Genomic DNA, 17261 nt, shown 5'->3' on the forward strand with positions numbered 1-17261 from the left:
CCCGATTCTATGCCTCCCTCTTTTTTATTTTGTTTTTATAGCAGAGATGTTTAATTACGAACGCGCAATTTTTTGGTGCTAACAAACACCCTGCATTGTGTTTTATTGTTTTATATTATAATTCTTCAAGCCTGCCTCCAGAAAATAGAAAATGGTATGCCAACTTGCCTGATGCTACTTGGCATTTAACGCGCGCCTGTAGCCTCATCGTGTATAAAATGATTTGTACCCGCTGTTACCGCAATTTTATTTGTAAAATGGCTTTTAAAGCTATTGTATTTTACTTTCATCTCATTTCACTTGTCTTCATATTTTTTTAAAAAAAAACCAACACGCCAAAAAAGACAGGATTAAATGACGGCGCCCTCAAATTCGCTCAAAGAAAACGGTATGACCAACGCCATTAAAAATTATACACCCGTACACATAACCACCCTCTATCAATTGACCCCTAAAAATAATATAATCGACATAAATGGCTCTGAATTCCACACACAATAAGCACTGTAGATCATAAGCCCGAGCTACAATCTCGCGTACCACAGCTTGACCGGCGTTCAACCAATCTACCCGATTCGACAAACATAGGACTCAACACTGGTGTGATTCTAAGCTCTGCCGCTGCCGCGCTGTCGTCTCTGAATTTTGGTTGGTGCCTGGGAGAACCCAACATTCCGGAAGACGTCATTAGAAATTGCATAAAGGGGCCGCAGAATCTCATCAATGGACTGCCGACATGTCTGCCAATGGGACACACAATGTGGTAAGCGCCATGTTAGAACCCAAATGCAAAATTACAATATTGCCAGATGATATGTTGCACGTCAAACAGCATAATTGAATTGTGCAATGCTACTAATCAGCTGATATATGTGCATTTGCACTGGCTTTATTGCCACTGATGTTTTATTAGGGGCTTGTTTGTTGGCCTAGTTGCACTGGGTGCTCTGGTGGGATCGCTCTTCGCTGGGCGAGCTGCTGACCAATTTGGTCGCAAATACATTCTGCTAGTGAACAATGTGTTTTTCATCACTGGCGCTCTGCTTCTGGGAACATCCACTACTTTTGCACAACTGGCTGTTGGGCGTTTTGTCTCGGGAATTGGATGGTATGTTGAAGAAAAGCAAATAACCAAAGAAGCTATTCATAACCCCGCATATGCATATGGATGCATTGTTATTTTCTTAAATTCATATTCTACCGATATGCATGTTATTGACTGAAGCTCTGCTATTTTAAATGATTCCAAAACCAAGAAGTGTAGCGGTGTTGCTTCGACCGTGGTGGCAACATACAACAGCGAGTGCGCTCCAGTCAAGGTGCGTGGTTTAATAGGCACTGTCCTCCAGCTCTCAGTCGAAGTTGGGATCTTTTTAGCACAGCTTATCGCCGTATTCCTGGTGGAAGTTCCAAACTGGCGTATTTTATTTGGCCTCAGTGGTGTTATTTCTATTGTTCAGCTTGCATGGCTGCCATTTATGCCCGAGTCACCAAAGTTCCTGATTGTGCACGGCATGCGTGCTGAGGCCGCCCGCGCGCTGCAGTTTTTACGCCCAAACCACGACATCTCGATTGAGTTTCAAGCTATGCTTGATTTGGCCTCTGGTGTTAGCAGCGCTGCTGACAATGGACACATTGCCGACTGTGTTGACAAAATCAGCTTTGTGCCAGACTCGAGCAGCGAGTGCAATGAGCTGCCAAGCAAGCCCAAGACAAGTGTTGCGAGTATTAGCTCGGTTCTTGGCACAAACACGCCGACCAGCGTGGGGGTCGTCGCCATTTTCAAGGGGCAGACACCAGACACCATCTGGCACCTTCTGTTCTGCACCATGTTCCTGATGGGGTTCCAGCAATGGACAGGAACCAAGGGAATTGTGTTCTACTCGACTGGGATACTGGCAAAAATGTTTAGTTTGAGCCCCACCCAGCTTCGCGAAACACCAAACACTGCGCAGTGGGTTACGATCGGACTGGCTGCCACCGGTATCATTGCAGTTTTGTCAAGCATGAGCTTGATCGATAGACTCGGCCGGCGGCGCCTGTTGCTTATCAGTACCAGCGGACTGGCCATGGCATGCTTGCTCATTGTCATTGGCTGTGCCTGCAACGTACCGGTGCTGGCAGTGCTGGCCATGTTTGCCTTCAAGTTAACCTATGGGCTGGGAATGGCACCCATCCCATGGCTGACGGCATCGGAAATGCTCCCATACTATACGCTGGGGACGCTGAGTGGCATTGCAAGCGCCCTGAACTGGACAATGATTTTTGTAGTCGGCTTGCTATTCCCAGCGCTTTCCAGATTGCTCGGCGACTATCTGTTTGTGCCATTCGCAGCGCTAAACTTTTGTGCATTTGTAGTGGTACTTTTGATGGTACCCGAGACCAAGAACCGGCACATCTCTGACATCCTCTTCCATCACGGCAAGCGCATTCATATCGTATTTTCCATGGTCTGGAAAAGACAGTCAGAAGGCCAAGTGTAGATCCACCAACAGGGAATTGTCATTTTTAATATATGTCAATATATAAATATAAATGTTTGTTCACGTATCGTTTGTCCAATTCAAAAGTAAACCGTGTTTTTGTACACAAGCCGCGGGATGGCCCGCAGCTCGGGCTCTTTCCCTTCCTGCCACCAAAAATTATCCAACGTCGCTTGGCTGACTGGGATATCGCCGCAAATGAATTTGCACTCCGTGTTATTGTTGACATAGTCAACCACCTCTTGCGCGACAACTATTGACGCGGCGCGCATCGCTGTGGCTTCCTCGAGAGTCAGGTCCTTGCCGCTCTCAATTTTTACCGAGATACCATGGCTGGGCGTAATAAGCCCATGGTACTGTAGCATAGCAGGGACCACATTGTCGGCAAACAGCGTCAAATCATTGATGTCTGGAAAGGCAAACTTTGGGTCCGTCTTGCCAAAGCGCTGGTAAATGTCGTACGCCAAGAGCTGAGCCTTTTTAAACAGATAAACCGGTTCCCCGTTGATTTCGGTCGCATCGCGCAGCGACGGAAATGCGGTGACTAACTTTGCGACCAAATGCGCAGCTGTCGACATTTCCGCGCACACCTTTATGACAAAGTCGGCGAGAGACAAAAAGCCCGCCTGCTCCAAGCGACGCCCAGTGTCATGCAGTGTTCCCAGGATTATCTCGGCCAGCGGCCGCAGCGTGCTAGCCTCGCTGACCATGACCGCTGTATTTCCTTCGATCATAGGCCGTTCCTTGCCAAATAGCGGTATTCCAAAGTGCTGGGCAACGTCGCCCAAGCTCAGCGCCTGAAGGCCCTTGGCGTCAATCTGTGTTTGAGATATGTGCATAGACATGCACCCAAAGTTGACCATATCGGACGCGCCTCTGTCGGATGCCTCGTGGAGCTCGCCGCGGAAGCCGCTGCCAATCTGCAGCAGGTCGAGCAGCGCAATCAGGTTTAGCTCCTGCGCCATATTGTCGAAAACTAGCGGCAGGCTGCGCGACCAGTTGCTGACGTGCTTGACGTACTTGTCAAACTTTTTGCTGTCAAGACTGTCAGCATACTGCCTGGCCCTCTGCCTGTTTACGGCGACCAGGGGTGCATGTTCCATCAATTTGGCGTACTGCGCTGTGGACTTGCGCACATTTGCCAAATAGTTAGCAGATGTGGGCGGCAGGCGCACGCTTGCACCAGTGCACGCCTTGGACCAGACCGCTGGCAGCTCAGCTCCAGCTGCGCCAGATACCTCGGATATAATTGCCATGTGTCAAAATTTAAAGCGCCGGAATGGAAAGGGTGAGACAAATTCAAAAATTAGAAATGTGATGCGTTTTGTAATCTATAATGCAATAGGGTTGTAAAATTTGTGAATTTTATTTAACAAATGCAAAGGCGAAAAATATGAGGGCTCATGCTTTATTTATTTTGCTTTCTCTCCTCATTTGCAATTTATTTTGCTTTTCTGTCATAATTCGCACGTTGGAACTGACCACCAAAGATTAGCACATTACGGCAGTTTTATGGAGTACCAAGAAACGCGAGCCAAAAAGCTTTTGTTCAAAGGCGAGAAATGCACCGTGCGGCGCGGTAAAGTCGACAAAGCCAAACACAAGCACAAGTCCAAGACAAAGCCAAAGAATCAACACCACAGTGACACCAATGCAGACGGAGACCGCGATACGTCCGACGGCTGGGTCCCTGTGATGACATCGAGCGATTTAGATGGACCACTTGCGTTCTTTTTTCGGGACGAGCTGGTTTACGTTCTATCGTTGCCGCCGCAAGAGGAGACGCAGGCTCAGGCGATTTCAGAAGTTGGCTCGATGCCGCCAGTTTTTCTCATCCTTGAAAATACATCGCTCATGGAGGCCGAGCCGTCGAGGATCGAGCAAGTCTTTGTCGGTCGCAAGTCTGTACCGGCGACGGAGCCGACCGACCCTGAGGCCAGGATGCATTCGTTCAAATCGTACACGGGCACATATCTCTCGGCAGACAGACACGGGAATGTCGAATGCAAGGCTGTGGCGATCGGCCCTCTCGAAATGTGGACGCCTGTTCTGCTGCCAGAGAGAGGAGACGGCGCTATCGCGCTGACGATCCGTCCGCCTGGGTCCAGCGAGGATTGCTTTTTGAGTGTTGAGACATACAAAACCACTGGACGCCAGTTGCAGGTGCACGCCGGTGCATCGTCCATCGGGTTCTGCCAGGTGTTTACCGCCAAATGTCAGGCCACGCTTCGCAAAAAGCGCATCGTTAGTTCTAGCCCTGGGATCGACAATGACATTTACTCTCCGTCTGCAAACAGTACAAAGTCGAGTAAAAGCCATACCGAGATTCTTCTCGACAGGCGGGAAAAATCAAAGTCGGATCGGTACTGCAAATGAAAAGAGTATTCCATGTTTACATTATCCCCTGCGTCGTGGCTTCCAGCGTACACACTCACCACAACCAAAGCGTATTTCTTTACATACATCCGATGCACTGTATATGTGTATACCATACTCGGCATATCGCTTCAACCTTTGTATAAAATAATTATTTTTTCACTGCTGAAAATCGTCAAGTACTAATTTCGATATACACTTTACGCACTTTACACGCATTGCCCTCCCTCCCAATAATAAAACCCACACTATACACAATGTCCCCAGCACCCACGCAGGTTGCGGCTGGCAACAAGGAGGTCATCAGTGGCTTGCTCCGTCGCTTCCGGCTCGAAGAAGTTTTAAACGAGGATACTAATTCAAAGACAATCTGGCTTCTGGGAGCCATCGCTGGACCCGACAAACTGGCCAATGCTGGCTCGATTCCAGGCGAGACTGCGGCTGTTGTTACTCTTGAGCGGCTGGCGTTTTCGTCTCAAGATATTCGCAGCACCGACCCCATGCTGCTGAGCTCTGCAGTTCTGAACTCAGGCGAGCACAACGACATTTATTCGTGGGCGACTGGTACCCTGCACAGTAGCATATTTAAACCCGACACCCGCGTGGCAATAATATACCCGGCCACACAAAAGCACATTGACAAGTACCGTCGCCAGCAGTGCAAATGGGTTAGCGAGACGCCTGAGAAGTACGCGACTATCACCAGGCCATTTATCGACGCGCAACCTGCCTCTCGCCTTCAGTGGGTGTACAACATTCTCTCCAAGCAAGTCGAGTCTGAACGCATCGTGTTTGAGGACGCTGATCCCGAGAACGGCTTTATCATTCTCCCAGACTTGAAGTGGGACGCAACAAATCCCGACAACATGTACCTGGTTGCAATTGTCCACCGCCGCGACATAAAATCGCTGCGCGACCTGACCGCCAAACATTTGCCTCTTCTTAAAAACATCCGCGACAACTCGATCGTGGCTGCACAGGCGTACGGTGTTTCGGCCGAGCAGCTCAGGCTGTATATTCACTATCAGCCGTCATACTACCACTTCCATGTGCACATAACGAATGTCAACTTTGAAGGCAAGGGGATGCTGGCCGGCAGAGCGCACTTGCTGGACACTGTGGTCGATAATATTGAATGCATCGCACCCGACTACTACCAAAGGGCATCGATCCCCTTTACGCTCGGATCTGGTGATATCTTGTGGAAGCACTGGCACGCACAATCGCAATCGCTGCCCTTGTCGGAATAACTGGACCAGACACAAACATATTTTTATTACCTTTAGAATCTTTATTAGTAACAATTATATTATTTGGCGACACGTTCCTCTGCTGTAAGTTTTTAGCAGTTTGAACATTACAGGCGGTACCTAAATGCTGGGTGCTTGTCCCCGAGGTCGGCTAGCTCGGCGGGGGACATATTTGACACGTCCTCTGGAGACTGCTCCCTGTGCCTGTTTGAGCGCTGGAGACACATGCGCATAACAAGCGTGCCCGCAATCACTGCCACACACACACTAATGTTTGTCACATGGCCGGGCACATATCTGGGTGCTGTTGTGTCTGGATACATGTATGAGACGGCAAACCCACCGAAAGCGCCAATCGACGATACCATGGCGGATGCTATTGCCGTCCTTGTTGTGCCTGACTGATTCGAAACCGCCCACCCGGGAAATGCTGGGGTGGTCAACATACTTGCGCCGGTAAATATGCACAAGCCAACAAACCGCACTGCGCTTTGGGTGGTGGCGACCGCCATCAACAGACCAGCAATGTTGACAACTTGCGCGACCATGATGGCAGTGCTGGTGCTCCCAGCAATACGGATCAGATCTCCTGAAAAGAAGGCGACCAAAAACGAAACAAGATTTGGAATTGCCGACATCCCCTGGCCGGCAACGCGCCCAAACCCCATGTCAACTGAAAATATCGGCGCAAACAGCGGGCCCGTGTAAGAGGTAATGTTGGCGCAAAATCCGATGATTGACCAAGCCCAGATGCGCCAGTCAAGAAGTGACCGCATAAGCTGAACGCGGCTGAACTCGCCAACGTTGCCTTGGGTACCTTGCTGCACCATTATCTTGTTGATAACAGCTTTTTCGTCCTTGTTCAGCAAACTGCATGTGTCTGGATAGTCCTTGACTACAAAGAATGCCGCAAAGCTCCACAAGAACGAGATTCCACCATAGAATATAAACAAGATCTGGTATGGCTTGAGCACAGACGACTTTATGCTACCCAAGCCTGCTGCTGCCGGCCCGGCCCACATACTGGCAAGTGAGGCCGACGAATACATCCACCCCAGCCGCTTTGCCAGCTGATTGCGCGGATACCACGACGCGAACACAGCAATCACACCCGATGTGAAGCCGGCTTCAAACGCGCCGATAAATACGCGCACTGCGATTATCCCGCCCCTGTTTTTGGCCAGCGCGCCACAAGCGCTTGTGATCGACCAGCCAGTCGCGAGGAACGCCAGCCACAAGCTCGGCCGCACATGTCTGAGCACGATGTTGCTTGGAACTTGGAAGACTAGATATGACAGATAAAAAATCGACAACGGGACAGTGATATCGGACATGTTTGTATCCATGGCCACGCCCACTGGCTTTGCTTGGGTGAGCGCAACACGATTAAGAAAACTCATCATGTATCCAGCACACATAAACAGCGCGAGGTAGAAATCGGCTTTGCGCAGATACCTCCGATATGCATTATCTTCCTCTGCGCTGAGAACAAGCGTGCCTTGGAGTTCGGGCATGCTGTCTTCGCCACGAACGACCTGGTCAGCATCTATAATATTTGCCCCTGCCCCTGTCCCTATACCTTTGCTATTGATACAAGTGCTGGTTGTGCGATTGAACGCCATGCTCATGTTCTCGGCTAGTGACCCGGCGTATTCTTTAGTAGCAGACATTTACAGCGAAGAGGCCATAAGAGTGAAAACAAAAAAGCGATTAAAAGGTATAAAGGAAAGGGCCGAATGGACAAATGACCGGCTAATGAGAACCAAGAGCGCATTAATTTTAAGTCACATTCAGCAAATTCTGTGTTGCATAAAATACTATTGATCAAGAAATTAATGGAACCACCAGCAATTAATACAAAAATATATATGATTTACATGGGATTTACATGGGATTTACTAAAATTATCATTTCTGTGCGGCCAATCTGAAAATGTCTTGCGTTCTTGCGCTCTACAATGCGCATGACCTTTAAAAAGAAGCGCCGGCATCTCACCGCCCACCACCCCTGGTAACCCTGGAACCCAACACAAGGGCGCTAGTTGCGATTTTGCGCACCCCACCTAGTTAATAACAAATTTTGTAATAAACTGTCATGACTTTCAGCCAAAAAAAACTTCTATATAGAACTAAATAATAATTGTCTTTTGCTGTGAACTAAACGAAGTAATCATCGTAAGTATATATTGTTCAATGCGCGACAAAAATATTATCACACTGTGTTTATGTTGAATGAGTATATAATGATTTGATTTGAAAAGCCTATGCGGCTTGCAGTTTCCACACCCTTTTTGAGTTTAATTTCTGAAATGCACTAGTTGGCATACCTCGTGTAGACCAATTTCAGCAATAGACTACTATACAGAAGCAATTTCACTAGCCAACTCGGCAAAAACTAACAGAAGATGAGTGTAGCAAAACCCCTGAAGCGATTGCAACCATAATTCCAACCTCTCAGCCATTAGCACTGACCAATCACACGGCAAAACCCACTTCAGAAAAAGGAATACTATTGGTTGATGGCGATCAACTGATTAACCAGTCTTGGCTGTTTAGCAACACAAACAATAAGTCACACAGTAACCAAAGCAATATGTTTTCTACTCTTTACCTTTCACAGCGCATAGCACTTATTATTAAATATACTTTATATCATTATAGTTTATCTACGCATTCATAGAACATTCCTATATTTCAACAAATACAGATAGCTGTCGACCAATATAAATGAATTCAACCAACAAGAACGTATTTATATGATAGTCATCATGCAGATACCAATTGAGTGTGAAGAGGATAACAAACACAAGCATATCATGTTCATGGAGAAACAGGCAACCAAGAAAAAAGGGAACCAGAGAGCAGAAATCCCTAGGCGTGACATCAATTATTACAATATCACGTGAGAATTGCAATTATTTGAAATTGTGATTGTTTACGATTGTGGTTTCTGCTTTCACTGTCAATAATTTTGAATAGATAAGCGGAGCTCTTTAAGCTCCCTTATTGTAATAAAACTTATTCGTACTAACTAATTTTATTAAAATCCACTATAAGGGAGCTTTCAGAGCTCCGCTTATCTATTTGAAACTATCGCCCGTGAAAATAGAAATCGCGATCGTAAACAATCACAATTTCAAACAATCGCAAATTCCCAATTGCGATTGCCACGTGACATTGCAATAATTGATGTCACACTTATAGTGGACTTGAATCATAAATATAGTTTAGATAAATTATTCCTATTACACTGGGGTCATCGGCTAAACTGGAGGTTAAAGACCATGCAAAGGGATAGTGATCATCCAAAGCATGGAAATATATAAGGCGACCTAACAGCAGGTAATGGAAAACCCCCGAGAGCCTATGAAGAGGGCAGCAGTGGCCAGAGCAAAAGCAAAAGCATACATAACAGCTACTAGAAAACTTGTGGTGCCAAAAAGCAAATTATATGATATGATTACTATGGATGGCCAATAACTACCCAGTGAGGAATTGTTATTGTTTATACACGTCTATAACAATCCCTTGCAAATGCATAAGAAAGCAGGAAAATTATTTAGTTAACTTTGTAATAAATATATACACTTGAATCCAGTCATCTCATGAATGGCAGGTCCAGGACTGACCTACGTATGCTCGTTTCTTATCTGCTCACCCTGTCTGTTAATGGGTGAATTGAATAGCTAGACTGCTTTTATATTATCTAAAAATTAGGAAAAGAGAAGAGAGATAACTAATAAATGGTGTTATTTTGCCCTTTTTATGACTGTAAGTGTAAGGCAAATTTGGCTAGTTATGATATATATTAATTAAGATGAGATTACGAAAAAAGCTAAAGAACTCACTATCCAGAATTTGCTGTACGTGTGAAATATCATAAACATATTTCATGCGTCTGCGCTGTCATGTAACTCAGCCCCATTTCTGATGTCACAACAAACTTGGTTGTACAATATACATTGAATCTGGCATCATCTGGATGCTCCTTGCAAGGCATCATCACATTGTCGTGTAGCAGCTGAATCTCTATGTTGTCGGCTGTTGTGCATGGCACAAACAGTGCACACAGTTTCAATTTGTCAAATCAGTCTATCAGGTCATTGTTGTGCATGTTGTCCTTTGTGTGACATCAGAAATGGGGCCGAGTCACGTGACAGCGCAGACGCGTAAAATATGTTTATGATATTTTACGCGTACGGCAAATTCTGAATAGTGAGCTCTTCAGCTCTTTCCGTAGTCTCATTTCTATTAATATATATTATAGCTAGACCAAATCGCATTACACTTTGGCTGATCAGTCTCCATGGCTGCACTCATCATTTCTGCAGCAACTGTCTCCTGCGTTTGTTTGGCTTCTGTTCTGGCTTTGGCATGACATGCACGTTGATAGTTCTTGTAGTATAGCGACTTGCACACATATTCAACACAGTTTAGTTTTCTGTGCTAATTGGCAGTCAAATATGCTCTGTCGACTACAGCTGGCATTGGCGGAAGATTTGTTGTCTGTGCAGCTGGAGTGGTTATCGTGATATTGGGCATAAGCATGGGCATGCACATAGTTATAGGTATGAATGTGTGTGTGACATCGTCGTTTTTATTCATGTTGTTTGGTGGGGAATCATTTAGCAGTATAGCTGGTACAGTCAGCCCTGTCAGTGGCATCAGTGCCATGTAAGGCACCTTGCCTGACTGTGATGCTACATATACCATGTTGTCAGGTTGCGATTCAAGTGAGTGCAACAAGCCATCAGCAACTGCATTTTGAGTGCCCTTGTGGTAAATAATTTTCATGTCAAATTCCTGCCAGATATCCACCCAGCAGGCCTGGTGCAGGGATATGTTGTTTTGCGTCTTAAGGAATTCAATTGATTTGTGGTCTGTAATCACTTCAAACTTAATGCCATGTAGGTAATGCCACCAGAGGATCAGTGCACAAATGATTGCAAGAACTTCTTGCTTGTGGACTGCATAGTTGTGCTGTGCTGGCCCCAGCTTTGCTGAGTAGAATACCACTAGGCACCACACCTTGTCATATCATTGGTGTAGGACACTGCCAATTGCATAGCCAGATGCATCTGTCTTGACTCTTGTTTCACAAGTTGGATTATACTGATGGAGTATTGGTGCTGTGGACAGTTGCTGCTTCATCTCAGTGAAAGCCATATTAGCCTGGTCGTTTGACGAAAAGTCAGTATTGCATAGCAAATCAGTCAGCAGTAGTGTTATTCTAGCATAGTTTTTAATAAACTGGCAGTAGTAGCCACTTAATCCAAGGAATGCATGGATGTCTGTAATTGTCTCTGGCATGCACCACTCATTAACGGCATCTGTTTTGCATGGGTCAGTCACAATACCCTTGTCTGAAATGACAAACCCAAGGAAGTCGACTATGTCTTGAAAGAACACACATTTTTGGGTTTTGCATGCAGGTTGTTCTTCTTGAGGTAGGCGAGCACTGAAGCAAGATTTTTTGCATGGTCGGCATATTTATTTGAAAAGACGAAAATGTTGGCAAAATATGCATTGTTTACCTAGACAAGTAGGTTGCACAGCACATGGTTTATCACATATTGGAAAATGGAAGGGGTATTTGTCAGTCCAAAAGGTACAACTGTGAATTTGAATGACCCTTGTTTTGTGTGGAAGGCAGTTTTGGCAATGTCTTCATTGCAAATTCACACCTGGTGGTATGCCTGTGCCAAATCGATTTTCGACAAAAATTTTGTGCTGTAGGTGTCATCAAGCAAGTCGTCTATATGCAGCATTGAAAAAGCATCTTTTATCATCACTGCATTCAGGCCATGGTAGCCAACACACAGGTGCATTGATCCAACCTTTTTTTTGACAAAGAGGACTGGTGCACCCCATGGGGAAAATGATGGGTGGATATACCCCTTTGCAAGTAAGTCAGTCACTTGTCAGTGTGACATCAAAAATGGGGGCTGCGTCACGTGACTGCACAGACGCATAAAATATTTTTATGGTATTTCGCGTGTACAGTGAATTCTGAATAGTGTGCCCTTTAGCTCTTCTCATATTCTCATTTCCATTAATATTTATTATAACCAGCATAATTCCTCACTACAGTCAGTCTAGTTTATCCATCTCTGCATATGACAGGCAGTATGTTGCCTAGGCCACAGGTGCTGTGCCCTCATGTACATGGAATTCCATTTCAGGGCCGCCTGGTGGTAGTCATTTGGAGGGTGGCTAATCAAGGACTTCAGTGTATCTAGCATGTGGCTCCTGTAGCACACTGTCTTGTATTGCCGTGGTTGCTGCCACACAGATTGCTAGATTGGTATTATTGTCAGGGAATGTAATATGTGTTGGAATTCCATTCTTGGTGGAACTGTCTTGGCAGAATTCCGTCTTGCATACTGTAAGATAATTGCAAGACCAGGTGTTTCTAATGCATCCTTCTCTATTATTTACCTTTCTTATTTTCACTTGCTGTTTCCTATATAAGAGACAGCTTTTCCCAGTCTCTTCACTTTTTTTCTTCAGCTTAGAACTTTATATTATTCTTTATTTAAATATAACTTGCAAAGTTTCTCTTCACTCAGCTATGCTTGTTGTTCACAGATTAAGTCTTATTTTTCTCTCTCTTATCTCTTATCTCTCTTTCTCTATTTCTCTTTAGATATTTTATTATCAATCCTTTTATTTTTATACTTCAACTTTGATTATTTTTTGTTGTTGTTCCCATGTCGTTGGATAAGCTCCAATATGATTGGCACAATGCGCCTTATCGCCTGTAGGCCTCCAAGGTATGCAACCTTCTGTATGCCAAGGACTGTCATGAAGCTGTGGCTGGCAACTTAGCTACCAATGATGCAAACAGATGCAAGGTCTTCACTTGTGCTAATTCCATTAAGAATGGGAGGGCTGCAAGCATTATCATGGATGTAATTTCTGACTCTCTGGCTGCCCGCTTTACTGAAAGCACAGCCTTTGAGATGTAGGCCACACTTAACACCAAATTTGACATCAGTACTACAAATGTTCTTATCAGTGAGCTGCATGAGCTTTTGAACACTGCCATGGCATCTGGTGACAACCCTGTGGAGTACTGGATTGAGTCAAAGAGCAAGTGAAACCTGTTTCCCCACCTGTGTGGTGCCCAACACACATTTCAAGCCACTATCTTTCCTTTTCAAGAATCAAGATTGCCATCATGGCCACTATACACATTTCTGTTATTGCTGGCTGACATCAAGAAACACCATGATGTTTACAGCGCTGCCCCCTTTTTCAGTTAAGTAATTTTTAAGACTTGAATATATCGATTTAGACCCACATTTTTATAGAGCACAACAACCTGGACCTTGATTTTAAGACCATTGGTCCACTTGTGCGCCTTGGTGGCCTCTCTGAGGAGTACAGTTCTGTCAGTGACAAATTCTCCAATGTCTCACCTACCAAACTCAAGACTGCTGATATTTTTGCAGCTATAAAGGATGCTTTTACACTGCACCAAGCTGCTGCATCTACTCACACTAAGGCCAGTGGCTACACCATCTCAGCTTTTTCCTCACTGCCCCTCAGTTGGACATGATACTACTGACTCAGCATCAGGCAGCAAGGGCTCTTCCAGGTCTGTTTTCATAGGCGGACTTTCTCACCTGGTTGCTGGCTCAAGCATATCTGCTCAGCCTTTGCTCAGCAACCCATCTGCCTGTATGCTAGACCCTGGTGCTATGGCCAACACAACACCACACAGAGAGGATTTTGTCAGCTACTCACCCTGCTCAAGAGATATCATGGGCATGTCTGGTGCAGTTACCAAGATCTGTGGTGTTGGCCAAGTCAGTGTTGGTGACAATGACAGCAACTTTGTAATATGCAATGTTCGCCATGTGCCCAAGTCAGTGATGAACATGCTGTCAGTCAGCAACATTTCACAGCATGGGCTGGATGTGCTCTTTTCCGATAATCATGCATTTATGTACAATAATGGTGAAGCAATCATGGCAGCAGACTTTGAAGATGGTCTTTACTACATAATCCCTGACACCTGCTATGACAAGCATTGACTGGCCAGAGCCCCAAAGCTGGTCTCAGCTGCAAGCATCCCATCTTCTGCCACTGTGCTGCCAACAAGCAAGCTGTCAAGAAAGTCTATCTCTGCCCTGGATGCTCATGTGCGGTTTGGGCATGCATCTGCACCCTACACCAAGCATGCAGCCAATACTCTTGGCCTGGAACTGGTGGGATCTGTAGACAAGCACTGTAAAGTGTGCTCTGTTGCCAAGCCAGCTGAGAAGCCACACAATGGCCACCTGCCATGAGCCAAGGCACCTCTTGAAGTGGTTCACTCTGATGTTGGTGTTGTGACTCATCCATCTGCTGAGCACAGCAAGTACTTTGTCACCTTCATAGATGACTACTCCCACAGTGTGCTTGTGTATCTCATGGAGTGCAAATCAGAAGTCACTGACAGATTCAGGCTGTATGTGGCCAAGATGGAGCACTAGCTGGATGCCAAAGTCAAGACATTGCATTCTGACAATGGTGGTGAATACATCAATGGAGATATAAAGGCATTCGTGAGGCCAATGGCATCTGCCAGATTACCAGCTCCCCCCACACACCCCAGCAGAATGGTGTAGCTGAACGATACAATCACACCCTGGTAGAGATGGCCAATGCCATGCTGCTGCAGTCTGGCGTCTCTCTTTGTCTATGGGCTTTTGCCATTGTGCATGCCAACTGGGTGCTCAACTGTCTGCCCAAGCATGCTCTTGGCATGATCACACCTTTTGAGAAGCTGGACAGTGCCAGCAACATTGCCAACATCCATCCATTTGGCTGTCTGGTCTAAAGTGAGTACCCTCCTGAGCTGCGTTCTAAGTTTGGCAAGCATGCCCAGAAGTGTGTGTACCTGGGAACCAAGGATGGCAAGGCACTGCTGTATCACATAGACACTGGCCATGTTCTACACACCTCAAGAACCAAGTTTGTGGATGCAGAATTTCCATTCTACAATGAAAGTGCACCCTCTGTACCATTCTACTTCCATGAGTCAGACATGACTGACATGCCCACACAGCATGGCCCCATACACATAACAGATCTGTTTGATGAGAATGACGACCTGCATCTGGCACAGCTGCAAGAGGAAGACAAGTGGAGGCATGTTCAGGAGAGGCACCAGAGAAACAGCAGAATAATCCAGTCTATCCTATGTGGCAGCAACAACAGCAACAGTGAGTCTGAGTTTACTGATGCCTCATTTGTCACTGCCCATGAGGAGCACAGTCCTAGCTCAACACCCCAGCACACTCCAGTTCACCATTCTTCAGCCACAGCCACATGTACCAGCAACAGGAACAGCAACAGCAGAAACAGTACATCAACCACTGAGCCACTAGGCAGAGAGCCCTTTTCTGGGCATCCATCATCTCTGTCAACCTGCAGTGCTCAAGATATTACCAACACTAGTGTCAACGTCCACAGACACCAGCCAACCAACCCATCTCCTTTGAGGCTATTGTCTACTGCTGCCAGAGCTACTGACTCAGTAACACACATGCTCAGCCGTCGCTCAGCAGCCTCAGCAGCCTCAGCACGAATCACTGACATTGCTGCTCATGAGCAAGGCACTCTCACCACTAGAAACAGCCAGCCTACAACAGACTGGTGGCGAGTGGATAACAGAGTGCAGGCCGACAGCACCAGCATGCTCAACCATGATGTCGACTATGACTATAACAGCAACAGCTATAATGACGACCAAGATGCTCTGGTACAGAAGAATGGTGCCCTGTTCTATGGTGTGGCTGTATCAGGCCCCACATCCTACATCCAGGCCATGCGCTCAGAAAAGGCACCCTTGTGGAAGGCTGCAATCAAAAGCGAGTTGGCATCTATTGCTGAGAATGAGGTGTTTGAGCTTGTCCCACGCTCATTCTCAATCCACCCTCTGAGCACACGCTGGGTATTTGTTGTCAAACAAGGCTCAGATGACAAGCCACCATTGTACAAGGGCTGCCTGGTAGTCAGAGGCTTTAAGCAGCACCCTGGGATTGATTACAATGATGTGTTTGCACCTGTGGTGACCTACAAGTCTATTCGTATAGTCATAGCACTTGCAGCCTATCATGGCTGGCTGCTACACTCCATGGACGTCAAGACTGCCTTCCTGCATGGTGACCTGGAAGAAGACATATATGTCGAGATTCCTAATGGCATGAATGGTGACTGGACCAAGAGTGTTCTCAAGCTACGCCGCTCCCTATATGGTTTGAAACAGGCACTACACACTTGGAATCGTCGCCTGAATACTTTCCTTTGTGGCAGCCTTGGATTCCAGTGCAGCAATGCTGACCCAGGTGTCTACTGGCTTAAAAGTGGCTCTGCAACATGCATTTTGACGACTTATGTTGATGACTTGCTGCTGGCTGCATCTGATGACAACATCCTGGCCAAGGTCAAAACTGCCCTGTCTGCTGAGTTCTCAATGAAGGATCTGCGTATGTGCAGCACAATCCTGAGCATCAATGTGCATCACATCTCTGATGGCATCAAGATCAACCAGGTTACTGCCATCCAGAATCTGATTAGCAAGTATGGCCTTGAGGAAGCCAATAATGTTGATCTGCCCATTGCTGCTTCTGCCAAGCTTGGAGAGAGTGCCCCACACCTTGCCAAGTGCAATGCCACTGAATACCGCTCAATTGTTGGCTCCCTGCAGTACCTGGCCATGGTCACTCGGCCTGACATTGCTCTGGTCACCTCTGTGCTTGCATCATTCAACCAAGAGCCACTGATGAAACACATGGGTGCTGCCAAGCGAGTGCTCAAGTATCTGAAGACCACCTGCAACATGGCCATTCACTATTGTCGGTCTGAACATCTCAACCTAGTTGGATACAGTGATGCTTTATTTAGACTGCATACTGTGGAAGCCATGGTAATTGGCTATGTATTCACTCTGGCAGGGGGAGCAGTTGCTTGGAAGTCAAAGAAATGTGCTCTTGGCTTGCCACCTCAATCCACAGTTGAAGCTGAGACCATTGCCCTGACCTCTGCTGTCCGTGAGCTCATGTGGCTACAAGACCTGCTGTGTGAAATCCATGTACATGTTGACCCTGCCACCATTTTCTGTGACAATAAGAGTACTATCAACAATACACGCACTGGTGCTG

General features: G+C 46.3%; 5 protein-coding genes across 5 annotated transcripts; 3 read left to right on the forward strand and 2 right to left on the reverse strand.

Moving 5' to 3' along the window:
* Window positions 1-354: 354 nt before the first annotated feature.
* Window positions 355-2523, forward strand: BX661DRAFT_218591 (major facilitator superfamily domain-containing protein; the record flags this gene model as incomplete). The annotated part of the gene is made up of 4 exons (XM_051538801.1): window positions 355-388; window positions 511-763; window positions 914-1108; window positions 1226-2523. The coding sequence occupies 4 exons, from the start codon at window positions 355-357 to the stop codon at window positions 2481-2483; spliced, it is 1740 nt and encodes a 579-aa protein (XP_051393443.1). The 3' UTR covers window positions 2484-2523.
* BX661DRAFT_161290 (uncharacterized protein) lies at window positions 2478-3586 on the reverse strand (the record flags this gene model as incomplete). The annotated part of the gene is made up of 2 exons (XM_051533310.1): window positions 2478-2660; window positions 2694-3586. The coding sequence occupies 2 exons, from the start codon at window positions 3584-3586 to the stop codon at window positions 2564-2566; spliced, it is 990 nt and encodes a 329-aa protein (XP_051393444.1). The 3' UTR covers window positions 2478-2563.
* Window positions 3587-3882: 296 nt separating this feature from the next.
* On the forward strand, window positions 3883-5045 carry BX661DRAFT_81878 (uncharacterized protein). The gene has a single exon (XM_051539499.1). It carries the CDS (start codon window positions 3996-3998, stop codon window positions 4857-4859), a length of 864 nt encoding a protein of 287 aa, XP_051393445.1. The 5' UTR covers window positions 3883-3995; the 3' UTR covers window positions 4860-5045.
* Window positions 5046-5052: 7 nt separating this feature from the next.
* BX661DRAFT_179093 (HIT-like domain-containing protein) lies at window positions 5053-6175 on the forward strand. Its single transcript, XM_051535085.1, has one exon. It carries the CDS (start codon window positions 5117-5119, stop codon window positions 6107-6109), a length of 993 nt encoding a protein of 330 aa, XP_051393446.1. The 5' UTR covers window positions 5053-5116; the 3' UTR covers window positions 6110-6175.
* On the reverse strand, window positions 6176-7893 carry BX661DRAFT_179094 (major facilitator superfamily domain-containing protein). The gene has a single exon (XM_051535086.1). It carries the CDS (start codon window positions 7777-7779, stop codon window positions 6217-6219), a length of 1563 nt encoding a protein of 520 aa, XP_051393447.1. The 5' UTR covers window positions 7780-7893; the 3' UTR covers window positions 6176-6216.
* Between the last annotated feature and the right edge of the window lie 9368 nt (window positions 7894-17261).

Source organism: Kickxella alabastrina (genome assembly GCF_025024165.1).
Source record: "Kickxella alabastrina strain RSA 675 chromosome Unknown BX661scaffold_5, whole genome shotgun sequence".
Classification (NCBI taxonomy): domain Eukaryota; kingdom Fungi; phylum Kickxellomycota; class Kickxellomycetes; order Kickxellales; family Kickxellaceae; genus Kickxella; species Kickxella alabastrina.

Coding starts and splice junctions, on each gene's coding strand:
- BX661DRAFT_81878 (XM_051539499.1), top strand. CDS start 3,996: ATGGAGTACCAAGAAACGCGAGCCAAAAAGCTTTTGTTCAAAGGCGAG.
- BX661DRAFT_179093 (XM_051535085.1), top strand. CDS start 5,117: ATGTCCCCAGCACCCACGCAGGTTGCGGCTGGCAACAAGGAGGTCATC.
- BX661DRAFT_179094 (XM_051535086.1), bottom strand. CDS start 7,779: ATGTCTGCTACTAAAGAATACGCCGGGTCACTAGCCGAGAACATGAGC.